Consider the following 15,087-nt stretch of genomic DNA (forward strand, 5'->3'; position numbering starts at 1 on the left):
TCTCCACCCCGATGTCCACCTCCGGCTCCATTGAGCATCTTCACGTATACAGTGTTCTTCCTGTCGTGCGATAGCTGGAGCCAAGCTCTTAAGAATGCTTAAGAGTCAGAGGGCAGGAGCATTTGGCTCTTTTGATGCGTGTTCCCAGAGCTTGGCTCAAATGTCAGCCCTTCCCCGTATTTCCTAAGCAAGCCACAGAAGCTTTTGAAAGCTTTGATTGCCATGTCAGGAACCGGGAGTAGTACACCAGCATCTGGAATGGTTGTGAAGACAAAATCAGAAAGATGGCGTGCACGATGCCCCTGTACACCTGGCACAGGCGGGTTTCTCCATGCATGGCGGCTGCCGTCGTCTCGTGATGCTTGTGGTGTGACTTCACTAACGTGGTTCTGTCTTGCCAGCAGTTGTATGGACCCCTCGCACCCAGCGGTGGGGAAGGAATGATGGAGAGGCACGGCTATGCACTCAGGCCCTTCTACTTCATGAAGTGCGCCCCTGCCTAAACTAGGCGCTCCTTCCAGATGTCTGGTTTCTAGCGTGGGGAATATAGACCTATGAATTTCGGCAGACAGAGTGAAGCAAGTGACGTAGCAGCAATCTGAATCAAGTGTTCTAGAACTTCGGAGGAGGGAGTGGTCAACTCTAATTAGGAAGCAATGCTTTGTTAGAGGTGATGTTTGCTGAGCCAGGGCTTGAGCCACGGGGAGAAGACATCTGGTAGTTGGGAAGGATAGGAGATCCGGGGCAAAGAGAACACCGTGCCGTGTTTGAGGACTGCTGAAGGTATTCACTTCGCCGGAGTGCAGAACGGTGTGGGAAAAAGGCCTGCAGAGACCAGGTGGATGTGACACCATGGGGCCCTTGAAATTGTGTGCCTGGGAGTTTAGTCTTTATTCTATAGGCGATGCAGAATGGCACATGTTTGGGGATGCATTTCGATTGCATAACTGGCTATTGTAATGCTCGCTCTTTCACGTGTGATCTGTATCCTATTTTTGTTTATAAAAAGTGGTAAAAGGGCCAAGGTAAAATGCCCTAAAGCATATGTTCTTTTTTTAACAGACGTTTTTGATGTTTTAATGATACTGACAGAGATATTGACTTTTGCGTTTTTGTCCATTACAGGATTCTGCTCTAATACTTGACGTTCCTCTGGGTGTGATCTCCAGAATTGAAAAAATGGGAGGCGCGACAAGTAGAGGAGAAAATTCCTATGGTCTAGATATTACTTGTAAAGTAAGAGATTCAGTACTTTCTTGTGTGAAAAAAAGACACATTACTGTTGAATGATAAGTAAAGGTCAATGGGGACTTACAAAAAAATAATCAAAGACCCTTATTCCTCTAAGGCCCTAGAAAGAATGGTTCTTCCTCGGGATCAAGCTTCCAAAACCTCCTGGGGAAATAGTTCCTATGAAAGAGTCCTGCTGTTGTCAGCATGTGTGAGGACTAACACCTGTCCTTCTGTCAGCTTGACTGAATAGGAAGAAAACTTCATAGATAGAATTTTCACTCTCTAGTCTTTGCCCGAGTCTGCTCCTGGTGTCCCTTTACGTGATGTGTTGCCAGCTGGACATCTTCACACCCTGAAAGGAAAGAGAAATGCAAGAGATTCTACCCTCTGTGAACAGGCTGCGCCTCTAACAACCTCTCTAACAGTGGTCTACCATGTTGCTTTGGTGTGTTGGGTGGCAGGGATTTAATGGTAACAAAATTCACTCAGCAGTAATAGTAACGCTTCAGTGAGCCTCTGTGTTAGTCCACACACGTGCTAGGTGCTTTCCGTTCAGTCCTCAGGGCAATGCTCGGAGATGGACAGTGGTGTCTCCACTTTATAGTTGTGAAGCCTGAGCATAAGAAGAGTTAAGTAACTGAGCTAAGATCACCCAACAAATGGCAAGCTTGGGATCCAAATACAATGAGATGGTCATTTTGCAAACAACAGGATAAACCTGCTGGAAAGAAAACTTCCTTTCCAGGGATTAAGGATCAGAAGACTACAATCTGAATCGAGTAATAAAATAGAATAATAACAGAATAGAAGAGAATAATGGCCAATCCCAGAAAGAGCTAGAAGGGGTTTGGAGGTCATCTGTCCCAGTGGTTCTCACAGCTATATCTGGAAGGTGTGGCCTTTGCTCAGGCACTTTGATTTCTTAAAACTAATCTCCTATGATTTTGTTTTGATGATGAATGTGGTACATTTGTTTTATTACCTCCAGTTTATAAAAGATGAAGACTAGTACACTCCATCACAAAGCAAAGGATTGTGTCACCATTAGACCTGAACTGAAATTCTCCGTCACTCCCCACCTTGGCTTTGTTTTTGTTTTTGTTTTTTGGGGGGTTTTTTTGGTGTTTTTCTTTAAATTTAATTTAATGTTTTTAAATTTACATCCAAGTTACCCTATAGTGCAACAATGATTTCGGGAGTAGATTCCTTAATGCCCCTGACCCATTTAGCCCATCCCCCCTCCCACAACCCCTCCAGTAACCCTCTGTTCTCCATATTTAAGAGTCTCTTCTGTGTTGTCCCCCTCCCTGTTTTTATATTATTTTTGCTTCCCTTCCCTTATGTTCATCTGTTTTGTCTCTTATTAAAGTCCTCATATGAGTGATGTCATATGATATTTGTCTTTCTCTGACTAATTTTGCTTAGCACAATACCCTCCAGTTCCATCCAAGTAGTTGCAAGTGGTTTTTGGTTTTTGTTTTAATCCAAGCTACCTTAAATTCCTTTTTTAGGATCCCAGCTACTGTCTTCACTTTGGGGCCTAGAAATACAAGAATTTACTTTTAAGGAAGGTTTTTGTATTTTGCATAAAAGGATCCATGGGAGTATAGAGTTTCCTATTACAGTACTCAAGAGAAAATGGGGTTGCTCTATCGACAGTTTTGAAAGTGACTTTCATTCTGATAGAATTTTTTTTAAAGTCCTATTTGTTGCCTTATCAGTAGGAAGAATTTTGTATTTAAACATTAGTCCCCCCAAAATTAATAAGACAGAGCACATTTCCCCCTTTGACTGCTTATTATAAAAACAAAGAGCTTAGGAACAACTCCACCAGGCATCACTTGCAAATGTTACACACGTTTCTCAGTATTAGCGTTCAGCCCAAAAATGACAGCCTAGAACACTTGTGGCTCAGCCTCTTAATTCCGTTCTCTCCCTGGGAATGGCGATGTCTCAAGAGTCCAATCCCATGTTCATAGAACAGACCTGAAGGTGATAGAAAGGGACCCTGCTGGGTCCAAGGCGGATGCTTCTGTCTCGGAGGTCAGCTCCAGCTGGCATCAAGAAGCATCGTGCAGCTGTTACTCTACTGACACGGGTAGTTCTGAGCCCCCCAAATTTGGTCCTATTGGCTCTGCACGTGGGGAATTTGGCTTGCCAGCAGCGTCTTTCACCCTGGGGATGCAAGTCCCAGTGGGTGTCATCTAGCAGCAGAGGAGAACGTAGCTCTGAATATGCGAATTTTTAACCAGGCGCCAAAGGAGCCCCTGCTGACACCTTGGAGCCTTAAGGAAAAAAAAAAAAAGTTTGGCAAGCCAAACCTTACCATCACAGAACCTCCTCTCTTCTTCCATGGCGCACCCCCGTTTACTCCCTTTAAAGACAGCGTGGTATTTCGAGGTCAGCGGTGATGGGTGTTGTTTCTATAGAAATGCGTTATAGAAATGATGTGTCCGTAAATCAGCCCCTTGGTGTTGGTGCAATGGGGGGATGTTCACTTGGACTCACTACAGCGAGGCTTGGTGGATCATCACAGGACCCACTTGTCAAACAGGCCGAGGGTCTGACCGTCCAGTTCTTCTGCCACAAGGCTCTTTGTCAGGTGCCTCTTCCCTGACAAGTCAGGCTCTCAGGAGACCAGGTGGAACTTACCACTTAGGATCGGCTCATATTTCCCTTGCAGATTTGGTGAGCTGCTGCCTGTGAGTCAGTTGCCTTTTCCGTTTCAATTTTCTTGTTGGCAAGATGAGGTAGTAATTCTTTCTGTCCTTTAATTACATCTGAATCAGATGGCAACAAGAAGTTGCTTGAATCACTTGTGCTTTGGCACAGTGCAAGTAGTTGTTTGAATCACTGATAGATCAAAATAAATGGTTATCCAGAAATGGTCTAACTTGTGGCCAAGGGGTGAAGAGCAGTGAGGTTCCGACGTTATCATCTGACCCCGGGCTGTTAGGAGGGAAGTTCTGTGTGGGTCTTTCAGCCTTGCGGATCCTTGGCGATCCAGGGCTGTGCTCATGGCTCGGTTGCAGACCCTTTCAAACCATGTCATCCCAGTGAGATGATTATTCCCTTTTATTTGACTACTTCTTCGCATCACGAGCCAGCAACTAATAACCCAGTTTTCTTGGAATATGTTGTGAATCGGCTTTTGGATTTTATTCAGTTATGTGCTTTTAAAAACAAAAGCACAGAATCCTGTAGCTGGCAAGGCCCGGCAGATGCCATCTGTGTACAGAGTGAGCAATCTTGGGTCACTCATCAGAGGTCTTAGGGTCCAGTTCTTTATACCGCCTCTGCTGCCAGTGGCATTCTGGGATGTCTTTTATATGGCAAGGAGCTTGCTAGTCCTTCATGCCAAAGACTTATGAAGCTTTAAATGTGCTCCTGAGATAATAAATGAAAAAGCACTTTGAAACAAATATAAAGATGGTGATGTCCAAGACGAAGTACCCCAGGGTCCAGCACAGGGCTCGTTTTTTTTGTAGCTGAAAGCACAGTGCAGAATGTGCCGGTTTTAGTGCTCAGCCATCACTTGGTCACAGCACCATGATCAACTTAAGAGACAGCCTAAAACCCCTCACTTCAAAGAGAAGACAGAATGTTCTATAAAAACAACTTGATATATAAGGGAGCACTTTTGGTTTGCGTTTGGTTTAAAAGAAGGTTTTCTTATCAAAGAGCTACATATTAGAAGCTGTTTTTACAATCCAGGTTTGAGCATTGATTTTTAGTTCCTGGAAGCATAGGAGTCCTTCACTGTGGTTTATCTGGAACTCTGTGCAAGTCAACTCGATAGGAAGAATATGTCCCATTGCTTTGCATGAGCACTTACCGTGCCAAGCATTTCCTGAACTGTTAGACTTGAAAGTAGCAGGAAGCAGAGGGAGAAAGCTTCCGTGTTTTCCTGACACGTTTGACAATTTTGAGATTACATGTGATAGCAGGTACACATTTGAAAAGTTCTATGAATAAAACACTCTTTTGTGATGAAAATACCGCAGCAGCCAGTTGGAGTGGATAGACACTGTAGAGGGTGTGCAAGGCAGGGTGTGATTTTTCTCGTTACAAAATGATTGTAGCTCTGTCTTCTTTTTAGCACTAGTTGCTTTGTTTTTACATTCGTGACTACGATGGGGAGTGTTTTGAGGTGTTCTTAAACTGGATATTTCAAAATACCACATAAACCAAAGTGATTTTCTTAGTAATCTCGATTAATTGTCCTTTCAGGTAAGTGAATCTTCCACTCCTTTAGTTGAATAGATTTTTTGCTAAGGAATGTCACTTTATTTGAAGACTGAACTGTCGAATCTGTCTGCCCCCTAGGACATGAGGAACCTGAGGTTTGCGCTGAAACAGGAAGGCCACAGCAGAAGGGATATGTTTGACATTCTCACGAGATACGCCTTTCCCCTGGCACACAGTCTGGTAAATTCCAGGGTTCTCCCCAGCACTGGGGGGCTGTTGGGAGTCTACTCTTTCATCTTACGCTCTGTGCTGTACTTCCCGGCATGATACATATGCCAGGACGTTTATTAAAGATGATTGAATTGTTCCGGGGGTGGGGGGGAGCAGGCCTCTCCTCCGCTAGTCCATGTGGGATGGCTCACCCCAGGTGACTGGAGCATCACCCTGGGCAGCCTGTGCTCTCCCCCCACCCAGGGCGCCCCCCGCCTTGGCTCACCCTCTTTAAAAGGCATGAGGTAGCGAGGCGGACCGTCGGCACCTTCCTTTCTCCATCGTGCCTGGCTTGCACCTCTTCTCCCCTCTCCTGCCCTGCTCTAGTCTAAGCAAACTTGGAGGCAAACACCTGCTACGGGGACAGCAAGGAAGTAATTCTTTAAATATAAATATAAGTATAAATATAAATATAAATATATAAATATATAAATATAAATATAAATAAGTGCCTTTGCTTTGAGTCTAGGATGAGTATGCCACTGCGTAGACAAGGAGATCATTTGATTTTTGTTTTCTTTTTAATAATTGTTTATTTTTGAGAGACAGAGAGAGAGAAACAGCATGAGCAGGGAAGGGGCAGAGAGAGAGAGAGAGAGAGGGAGACACAGAATCTGAAGCAGGCTCCATCCAAGCTCCGAGCTATCAGCACAGAGCCCAGCGTGGGGCCCGAACCCACGAATCGTGAGATCATGACCTGAGCTGGAGTTGGACGCTCAACCGACTGAGCCACCCAGGTGCCCCTGAAGGAGATCATTTGTAATGTAGCCTTTCTCCCTGAGGCCGTCTTTTAGGGCTTTTTGGCAATAGAGGCCTGAGGTTTGTTTTTTTTTTTTTTTTCTAGTGAGACAAGGTTCCTCTCTTCCCAGATTTCATCGACGGTTGTTTTGGCCGAAGGAAATTCGTGGTTGATGGAAGGGACAATTATACAAAGACTGGAGGTCTAGAAAGATATGAAGAACTCATGAGTCATGTGTTGATTACAGATTCACATGTAATGCTTTAAACAAATGTGATGATACAGAGTTGAACACGTTTTCAACCTTTTCTCAGTTTTTGATTAAATGTGGGTTTGAAAACCTATTTAAGAACTAAACAATTTCCTTAACTATTAGGGCTAATAGAGTTTTATGGGAACACATCTTTGGAATATGAACGTGTGAATGTAAGTCTAATCCACGAAAATTCAGTTAGGGAGTGTGTTCTGTCTTAGGCTTTGCATATCTGGCCCGAAATAATCAGAAATTTGCTCCCATAAGTCCATCTCTCTGGCATCTTTTGTCTCTTTTAGGGTATACTCCCCTAAAAAGTCAGCTGTTACACCAACTTTCTCCTAAACTACTGTCCCATCTCTCACCTCCATCCAAAGTTCTGGAAAGAATAGTCTGTTCTCCTCTCCAGTTTATTCATTCCTCCAGCCCATTTCAGTATCTACCTTTAAAAAAAATTTTTTTTAATGTTTATTTTTGACACAGAGAGAGAGTCAGAGAGAGAGAGAGAGAGAGAGAGAGAGAGCGCGTGCATGAGTGGGGGAGGGGCAGAGAAAGAGAGGGAGACACAGAATCCGAAGCAGGCTCCAGGCTCTGAGCTGTCAGCACAGAGCCCGATGCGGGGCTTGAACTCACAGACTGTGAGATCATGACCTGAGTCGAAGTCGGACGCTCAGCTGACTGAGCCACCCAGGTGCCCCCAGTATCTACCTTTATTGCAGGTACCTTTTTGGAACTCAGGCTCTTACTGGCCAAATCTAGTGGCTCACTTCAGTCTTTATTCTGTTTGATCTTCCCTCAGAATTCACCAGTTTTGAGCACCCGTTCTCCAAGTCCTGGTTTCTGTGTTATTCTGCCAACTTGACTGCCCTTCCCAGTCTCCACTGCCTCTGTCTTTTCCTTGGTGGACCATCTCCGTGCTGGTCTGCTCTCAGACACCTTCTCCTGTTACACACTTTGCCTTGATGGTTTTGTTTCGTCATGTAGTGTAGGCCGTCACTGCTATATTGGTGATTTCAAAATCTAGCCCTGATGCTGGCCTCCAGTGAATCTAACAGGCCTAATTCTCAAACATCTTGCTGTGGAAGTCCATGAGAATCACAAGCTTGTTGTCTCTCCCGACTTTTTGCAGCTCACCAGACCTGTTCTTCAGCCTACATGTCCCTCAATCGGGAGGATCCTCACTTGCTCAGGTTCGAGAGTTTGTAGTCAACTGTCTTATTCCCTTGCTGCCTTGCCACCCATAGCTACATCCATTCCAAATCTTAGAGGTTCTACTTACTAGTAACTCTCACATATTTCTTCCCATTTCTGCTTGTGCTTCCTCTTTTAAGCCATGCTTCCTAACTGGCTTCTGTTCTTTCACTTTCTCTCCTTCCAATTTACTCTTCACGGTGCTGCCAGTTGTTTTTAGTGGAAGTGCGTCCCACTCTCCACACACACGCACACACAAAATGCTCAGTGACTTCCCGTGGCTTATACCCTGTGCTCCACCGTGTGCTCCTCTGGTATACATGGAGCTTTCTCAGCGTGGAGTCTTTGGTTTTTCTATCCCCTTTACCAGCAGGCTTCCTGTCTCTTTAAAGCCCATCCTCCACCACCTCGCTCAGCCCTAAGTCCTTTTACATACTGTGTGCATCCCTCACCGCCCCCTGTAGGGTTGGTCTGGCCTCTCACTTGTTAGACTTTGCAGGTCCCTCCATTAAAGCACTTACCTCAGTCTGCCTTACGTAATAATTATGTAGTAATTGCCTACCTCCTGCTCTACTATGGGCTTATCAAGGCGGGGACCAGCCTTTATTTTTCTCACCTCAGCATAATGACTTCTGCATGGGAGTTGTATAATGATGGCTTTTTTATTGAATTCAGGGCTAGTAGAAAGTGAAGGAAAAATCCATTTTATGGAAATGAACGGGATGCATTTCTGGACGTTGTGGAGGGAGCTCAGGCGCCTAGGATGGCAAGTTGCTGCCACTGGAGCAATCCCCAGAGGGGTTGATTCCTCAGGTCTGTGGTACTTCACCGTAGCTCTTGTACCTGTGCTAGAAATCACTACGTCTTCCTTGGGAAGTCAGTAAAGTGACAAACTTGAGAAAAAATGTGAGCCTGATTGCTTATACAAAGTTTTAGGAAATTACATTCTCTAAGTTTTAACCACTAAAAGTCAGCTTAAAAAAAAAAAAGTTAAACTAGTCATCAAATCAATACAAGATACAGCTAAAAACCGATCAGCTATTAGCGTGGCTTTTTTTTTTTTTTGTTTTTTTGTTTTTTTCTTTTTTTTTTTCTTTTTTAATATATGAAATTTACTGTCAAATTGGTTTCCATACAACACCCAGTGCTCATCCCAAAAGGTGCCCTCCTCAATACCCATCACCCACCCTGCCCTCCCTCCCACCCCCCCATCAACCCTCAGTTTGATTTCAGTTTTTAACAGTCTCTTATGCTTTGGCTCTCTCCCACTCTAACCTCTTTTTTTTTTTTTTTTTCCTTCCCCTCCCCCATGGGTTTCTGTTACGTTTCTCAGGATCCACATAAGAGTGAAACCATATGGTATCTGTATTTCTCTGTATGGCTTATTTCACTTAGCATCACACTCTCCAGTTCCATCCACGTTGCTACAAAAGGCCGTATTTCATTTTTTCTCATTGCCACGTAGTATTCCATTGTGTATATAAACCACAATTTCTTTATCCATTCATCAGTTGATGGACATTTAGGCTCTTTCCATAATTTGGCTATTGTTGAGAGTGCTGCTATAAACATTGGGGCACAAGTGCCCCTATGCATCAGTACTCCTGTATCCCTTGGGTAAATTCCTAGCAGTGCTATTGCTGGGTCATAGGGTAGGTCTATTTTTAATTTTCTGAGGAACCTCCACACTGCTTTCCAGAGCGGCTGCACCAATTTGCATTCCCACCAACAGTGCAAGAGGGTTCCTGTTTCTCCACATCCTCTCCAGCATCTATAGTCTCCTGATTTCTTCATTTTGGCCACTCTGACTGGCGTGAGGTGGTATCTGAGTGTGGTTTTGATTTGTATTTCCCTGATAAGGAGCGACGTTGAACATCTTTTCATGTGCCTGTTGGCCATCCGGATGTCTTCTTTAGAGAAGTGTCTATTCATGTTTTCTGCCCATTTCTTCACTGGGTCATTTGTTTTTCGGGTGTGGAGTTTGATGAGCTCTTTATAGATTTTGGATACTAGCCCTTTGTCCGATGTGTCATTTGCAAATATCTTTTCCCATTCCGCTGGTTGCCTTTTAGTTTTGTTGGTTGTTTCCTTTGCTGTGCAGAAGCTTTTTATCTTCATAAGGTCCCAGTAATTCACTTTTGCTTTTAATTCCCTTGCCTTTGGGGATGTGCCGAGTAAGAGATTGCTATGGCTGAGGTCAGAGAGGTCTTTTCCTGCTTTCTCCTCTAAAGTTTTGATGGTTTCCTGTCTCACATTCAGGTCCTTTATCCATTTTGAGTTTATTTTTGTGAATGGTGTGAGAAAGTGGTCTAGTTTCAACCTTCTGCATGTTGCTGTCCAGTTCTCCCAGCACCATTTGTGAAAGAGACTGTCTTTTTTCCATTGGATGTTCTTTCCTGCTTTGTCAAAGATGAGTTGGCCATACGTTTGTGGGTCTAGTTCTGGGATTTCTATTCTATTCCATTGGTCTATGTGTCTGTTTTTATGCCAATACCATGCTGTCTTGATGACAGCTTTGTAGTAGAGGCTAAAGTCTGGGATTGTGATGCCTCCTGCTTTGGTCTTCTTCTTCAAAATTACTTTGGCTATTCGGGGCCTTTTGTGGTTCCAAATGAATTTTAGGATGGCTTGTTCTAGTTTCGAGAAGAATGCTGGTGCAATTTTGATTGGGATTGCATTGAATGTGTAGATAGCTTTGGGTAGTATTGACATTTTGACAATATTTATTCTTCCAATCCATGAGCAGGGAATGTCTTTCCATTTCTTTATATCTTCTTCAATTACCTGCATAAGCTTTCTATAGTTTTCAGCATACAGATCTTTTACATCTTTGGTTAGATTTATTCCTAGGTATTTTATGCTTGTTGGTGCAATTGTGAATGGGATCAGTTTCTTTATTTGTCTTTCTGTTGCTTCATTGTTAGTGTATAAGAATGCAGCTGATTTCTGTACATTGATTTTGTATCCGGCAACTTTGCTGAATTCATGTATCAGTTCTAGCAGACTTTTGGTGGAGTCTATCGGATTTTCCATGTATAATATCATGTCATCTGCAAAAAGCGAAAGCTTGACTTCATCTTTGCCAATTTGGATGCCTTTGATTTCCTTTTGTTGTCTGATTGCTGATGCTAGAACTTCCAGCACTATATTAAACAACAGCGGTGAGAGTGGGCATCCCTGTCGTGTTCCTGATCTCAGGGAAAAAGCTCTCAGTTTTTCCCTGTTGAGGATGATGTTAGCTGTGGGCTTTTCATAAATGGCTTTTATGATCTTGAAGTATGTTCCTTCTATTCTGACTTTCTCCAGGGTTTTTATTAAGAAAGGGTGCTGGATTTTGTCAAAGGCCTTTTCTGCATCGATTGACAGGATCATATGGTTCTTCTCTTTTTTTTTGTTAATGTGATGTATCATGTTGATCGATTTGCGAATGTTGAACCAGCCCTGCATCCCAGGGATGAATCCCACTTGATCATGGTGAATAATTCTTTTTATATGCTGTTGAATTCGATTTGCTAGTATCTTATTGAGAATTTTTGCATCCATATTCATCAGGGATATTGGCCTGTAGTTCTCTTTTTTTACTGGGTCTCTGTCTGGTTTAGGAATCAAAGTAATACTGGCTTCATAGAATGAGTCTGGAAGTTTTCCTTCCCTTTCTATTTCTTGGAATAGCTTGAGAAGGATAGGTATTATCTCTGCTTTCAACGTCTGGTAGAACTCCCCTGGGAAGCCATCTGGTCCTGGACTCTTATTTGTTGGGAGATTTTTGATAACCGATTCAATTTCTTCGCTGGTTATGGGTCTGTTCAAGCTTTCTCTTTCCTCCTGATTGAGTTTTGGAAGAGTGTGGGTGTTTAGGAATTTGTCCATTTCTTCCAGGTTGTCCAATTTGTTGGCATATAATTTTTCATAGTATTCCCTGATAATTGTTTGTATCTCTGAGGGATTGGTTGTAATAATCCCATTTTCATTCATGATTTTATCTATTTGGGTCATCTCCCTTTTCTTTTTGAGAAGCCTGGCTAGAGGTTTGTCAATTTTGTTTCTTTTTTCAAAAAACCAACGCTTGGTTTCGTTGATCTGCTCTACCGTTTTTTTAGATTCTATACTGTTTATTTCTGCTCTGATCTTTATTATTTCTCTTCTTCTGCTGGGGTTAGGCTGCCTTTGCTGTTCTGCTTCTAGTTCCTTTAGTTGTGCTGTTAGATTTTGTATTTGGGATTTTTCTTGTTTCTTGAGATAGGACTGGATTGCAATGTATTTTCCTCTCAGGACTGCCTTCGCTGCATCCCAAAGCGTTTGGATTGTTGTATTTTCATTTTTATTTGTTTCCATATATTTGTTAATTTCTTCTCTAATTGCCTGGTTGACCCACTCATTCGTTAGTAGGGTGTCCTTTAACCTCCATGCTTTTGGAGGTTTTCCAGACTTTTTCCTGTGGTTGATTTCAAGCTTCATAGCATTGTGGTCTGAAAGTATGCATGGTATAATTTCAATTCTTGTAAACTTATGAAGGGCTGTTTTGTGACCCAGTATATGATCTATCTTGGAGAATGTTCCATGTGCACTTGAGAAGAAAGTATATTCTGTTGCTTTGGGATGCAGAGTTCTAAATATATCTGTCAAGTCCATCTGATCCAATGTATCATTCAGGGCCCTTGTTTCTTTATTGACCGTGTGTCTAGATGATCTATCCATTTCTGTAAGTGGGGTGTTAAAGTCCCCTGCAATGACCACATTCTTATCAATAAGGTTGCTTATGTTTATGAGTAATTGTTTTATATATCTGGGGGCTCCGGTATTCGGCGCATAGACATTTATAATTGTTAGCTCTTCCTGATGGATAGACCCTGTAATTATTATATAATGCCCTTCTTCATCTCTTGTTACAGCCTTTAATTTAAAGTCTAGTTTGTCTGATATAAGTATGGCTACTCCAGCTTTCTTTTGGCTTCCAGTAGCATGATAAATAGTTCTCCATCCCCTCACTCTCAATCTAAAGGTGTCCTTAGATCTAAAATGAGTCTCTTGTAGACAGCAAATAGATGGGTCTTGTTTTTTTATCCATTCTGATACCCTATGTCTTTTGGTTGGCACATTTAATCCATTTACATTCAGTGTTATTATAGAAAGATACGGGTTTAGAGTCATTGTGATGTCTGTATGTTTTATGCTTGTAGCGATGTCTCTGGTACTTTGTCTCACAGGATCCCCCTCAGGATCTCTTGTAGGGCTGGTTTCGTGGTGACAAATTCCTTCAGTTTTTGTTTGTTTGGGAAGACCTTTATCTCTCCTTCTATTCTAAATGACAGACTTGCTGGATAAAGGATTCTCGGCTGCATATTTTTTCTGTTTAGCACACTGAAGATATCGTGCCAAGCCTTTCTGGCCTGCCAAGTTTCAAAGGAGAGATCAGTCACGAGTCTTATAGGTCTCCCTTTATATGTGAGGGCACGTTTATCCCTTGCTGCTTTCAGAATTTTCTCTTTATCCTTGTATTTTGCCAGTTTCACTATGATATGTCGTGCAGAAGATCGATTCAAGTTACGTCTGAAGGGAGTTCTCTGTGCCTCTTGGATTTCAATGCCTTTTTCCTTCCCCAGTTCAGGGAAGTTCTCAGCTATAATTTCTTCAAGTACCCCTTCAGCACCTTTCCCTCTCTCTTCCTCCTCTGGGATACCAATTATGCGTATATTATTTCTTTTTAGTGTATCACTTAATTCTCTAATTTTCCCCTCATACTCCTGGATTTTTTTATCTCTCTTTCTTTCAGCTTCCTCTTTCTCCATAACTTTATCTTCTAGTCCACCTATTCTCTCCTCTGCCTCTTCAATCCGAGCCGTCGTGGTTTCCATTTTGTTTTGCATTTCGTTTAAAGCGCTTTTCAGCTCCTCGTGACTGTTCCTTAGTCCCTTGATCTCTGTGGCAAGAGATTCTCTGCTGTCCTGTATACTGTTTTCAAGCCCAGCGATTAATTTTATGACTATTATTCTAAATTCACTTTCTGTTATATTATTTAAATCCTTTTTGATCAGTTCATTAGCTGTTGTTATTTCCTGGAGATTCTTCTGAGGGGAATTCTTCCGTTTGGTCATTTTGGATAGTCCCTGGAGTGGTGAGGACCCGCAGGGCACTTCCCCCGTGCTGTAGTGTATAACTGGAGTTGGTGGGCGGGGCCGCAGTCCGACCTGATGTCTGCCCCCAGCCCACCGCTGGGGCCACAGTCAGACTGGTGTGTGCCTTCTCTTCCCCTCTCCTAGGGACGGGATTCACTGTGGGGTGGCATGGCCCGTCTGGGCTACTTGCACACTGCCAGGCTTGTGGTGCTGGGGATCTGGCGTATTAGCTGGGGTGGTTAGGCAAGGTGCACGGGGGCGGGAGGGGCAGGCTTAGCTCGCTTCTCCTTAGGTGATCCACTTCAGGAGGGGCCCTGTGGCAGCGGGAGGGAGTCAGATCCGCTGCCGGAGGTTTGGCTCCGCAGAAGCACAGAGTTGGGTGTTTGCGCAGAGCGAGCAAGTTCCCTGGCAGGAACTGGTTCCCTTTGGGATTCTGGCTGGGGGATGGGCGAGGGAGATGGCGCTGGTGAGCGCCTTTGTTCCCCGCCAAGCTGAGCTCTGCCGTCCGGGGGCTCAGCAACTCTCCCTCCCTTTGTCCTCCAGCCTTCCTGCTTTCTGAGCAGAGCTGTTAACTTCTGACCTCCCAGACGCTAAGTCGCGCTTGCTGTTGGAACACAGTCCGTCCGGCCCCTCCGCTTTTGCCAGCCAGACTCGGGGGCTCCGCTTGGCCGGCGAGCCGCCCCTCCGCCCCGGCTCCCTCCCGCCAGTCCGTGGAGCGCGCACCGCCTCGCCGCCCTTCCTCCCCTCTTCCGTGGGCCTCTCGTCTGCGCTCGGCTCCGGAGACTCCGTTCTGCTAATCCTCTGGTGTTTTCTGGGTTCTTTAGGCAGGTGTAGGTGGAATCTAAGTGATCAGCAGGACGCGCGGTGAGCCCAGCGTCCTCCTACGCCGCCATCTTCCGGAACTCGCCCCTCTTTTTTGGTTTTACTATTCATAGATGACTTTGAGACTTGCAGTCCAGGACGATGGCACTTGGAAAATTCGAGGAGCCTCCCAACTCCCGCCCCGGCTAAGCTGAGATTCAGACCTCTGGATAGATGGGGCCACTGCTGCAGGAACTCATTATCCACTGCAAGACCTAGCGTGGCTTTTGGAATAT

General features: G+C 44.0%; 1 protein-coding gene across 4 annotated transcripts in view; it reads left to right on the forward strand.

The window, feature by feature from the left end:
- MTM1 (myotubularin 1) overlaps positions 1-15,087 on the forward strand; it is a 109,810-nt gene that overhangs the window by 40,613 nt on the left and 54,110 nt on the right. For 3 of the 4 annotated variants that reach the window (XM_058713681.1, XM_058713683.1, XM_058713682.1), the window contains 2 exons: positions 1,126-1,236; positions 5,560-5,661. The exons of the other annotated variant lie outside the window; for it this stretch is intronic. In XM_058713681.1, coding sequence (XP_058569664.1) covers positions 1,126-1,236; positions 5,560-5,661 — 213 coding nt within the window. The remainder of the gene's footprint in view (positions 1-1,125; positions 1,237-5,559; positions 5,662-15,087) is intronic. 4 annotated transcript variants of the gene reach the window in all.

Source organism: Neofelis nebulosa, chromosome X (assembly GCF_028018385.1).
Source record: "Neofelis nebulosa isolate mNeoNeb1 chromosome X, mNeoNeb1.pri, whole genome shotgun sequence".
NCBI classification, from domain to species: Eukaryota; Metazoa; Chordata; class Mammalia; order Carnivora; family Felidae; genus Neofelis; species Neofelis nebulosa.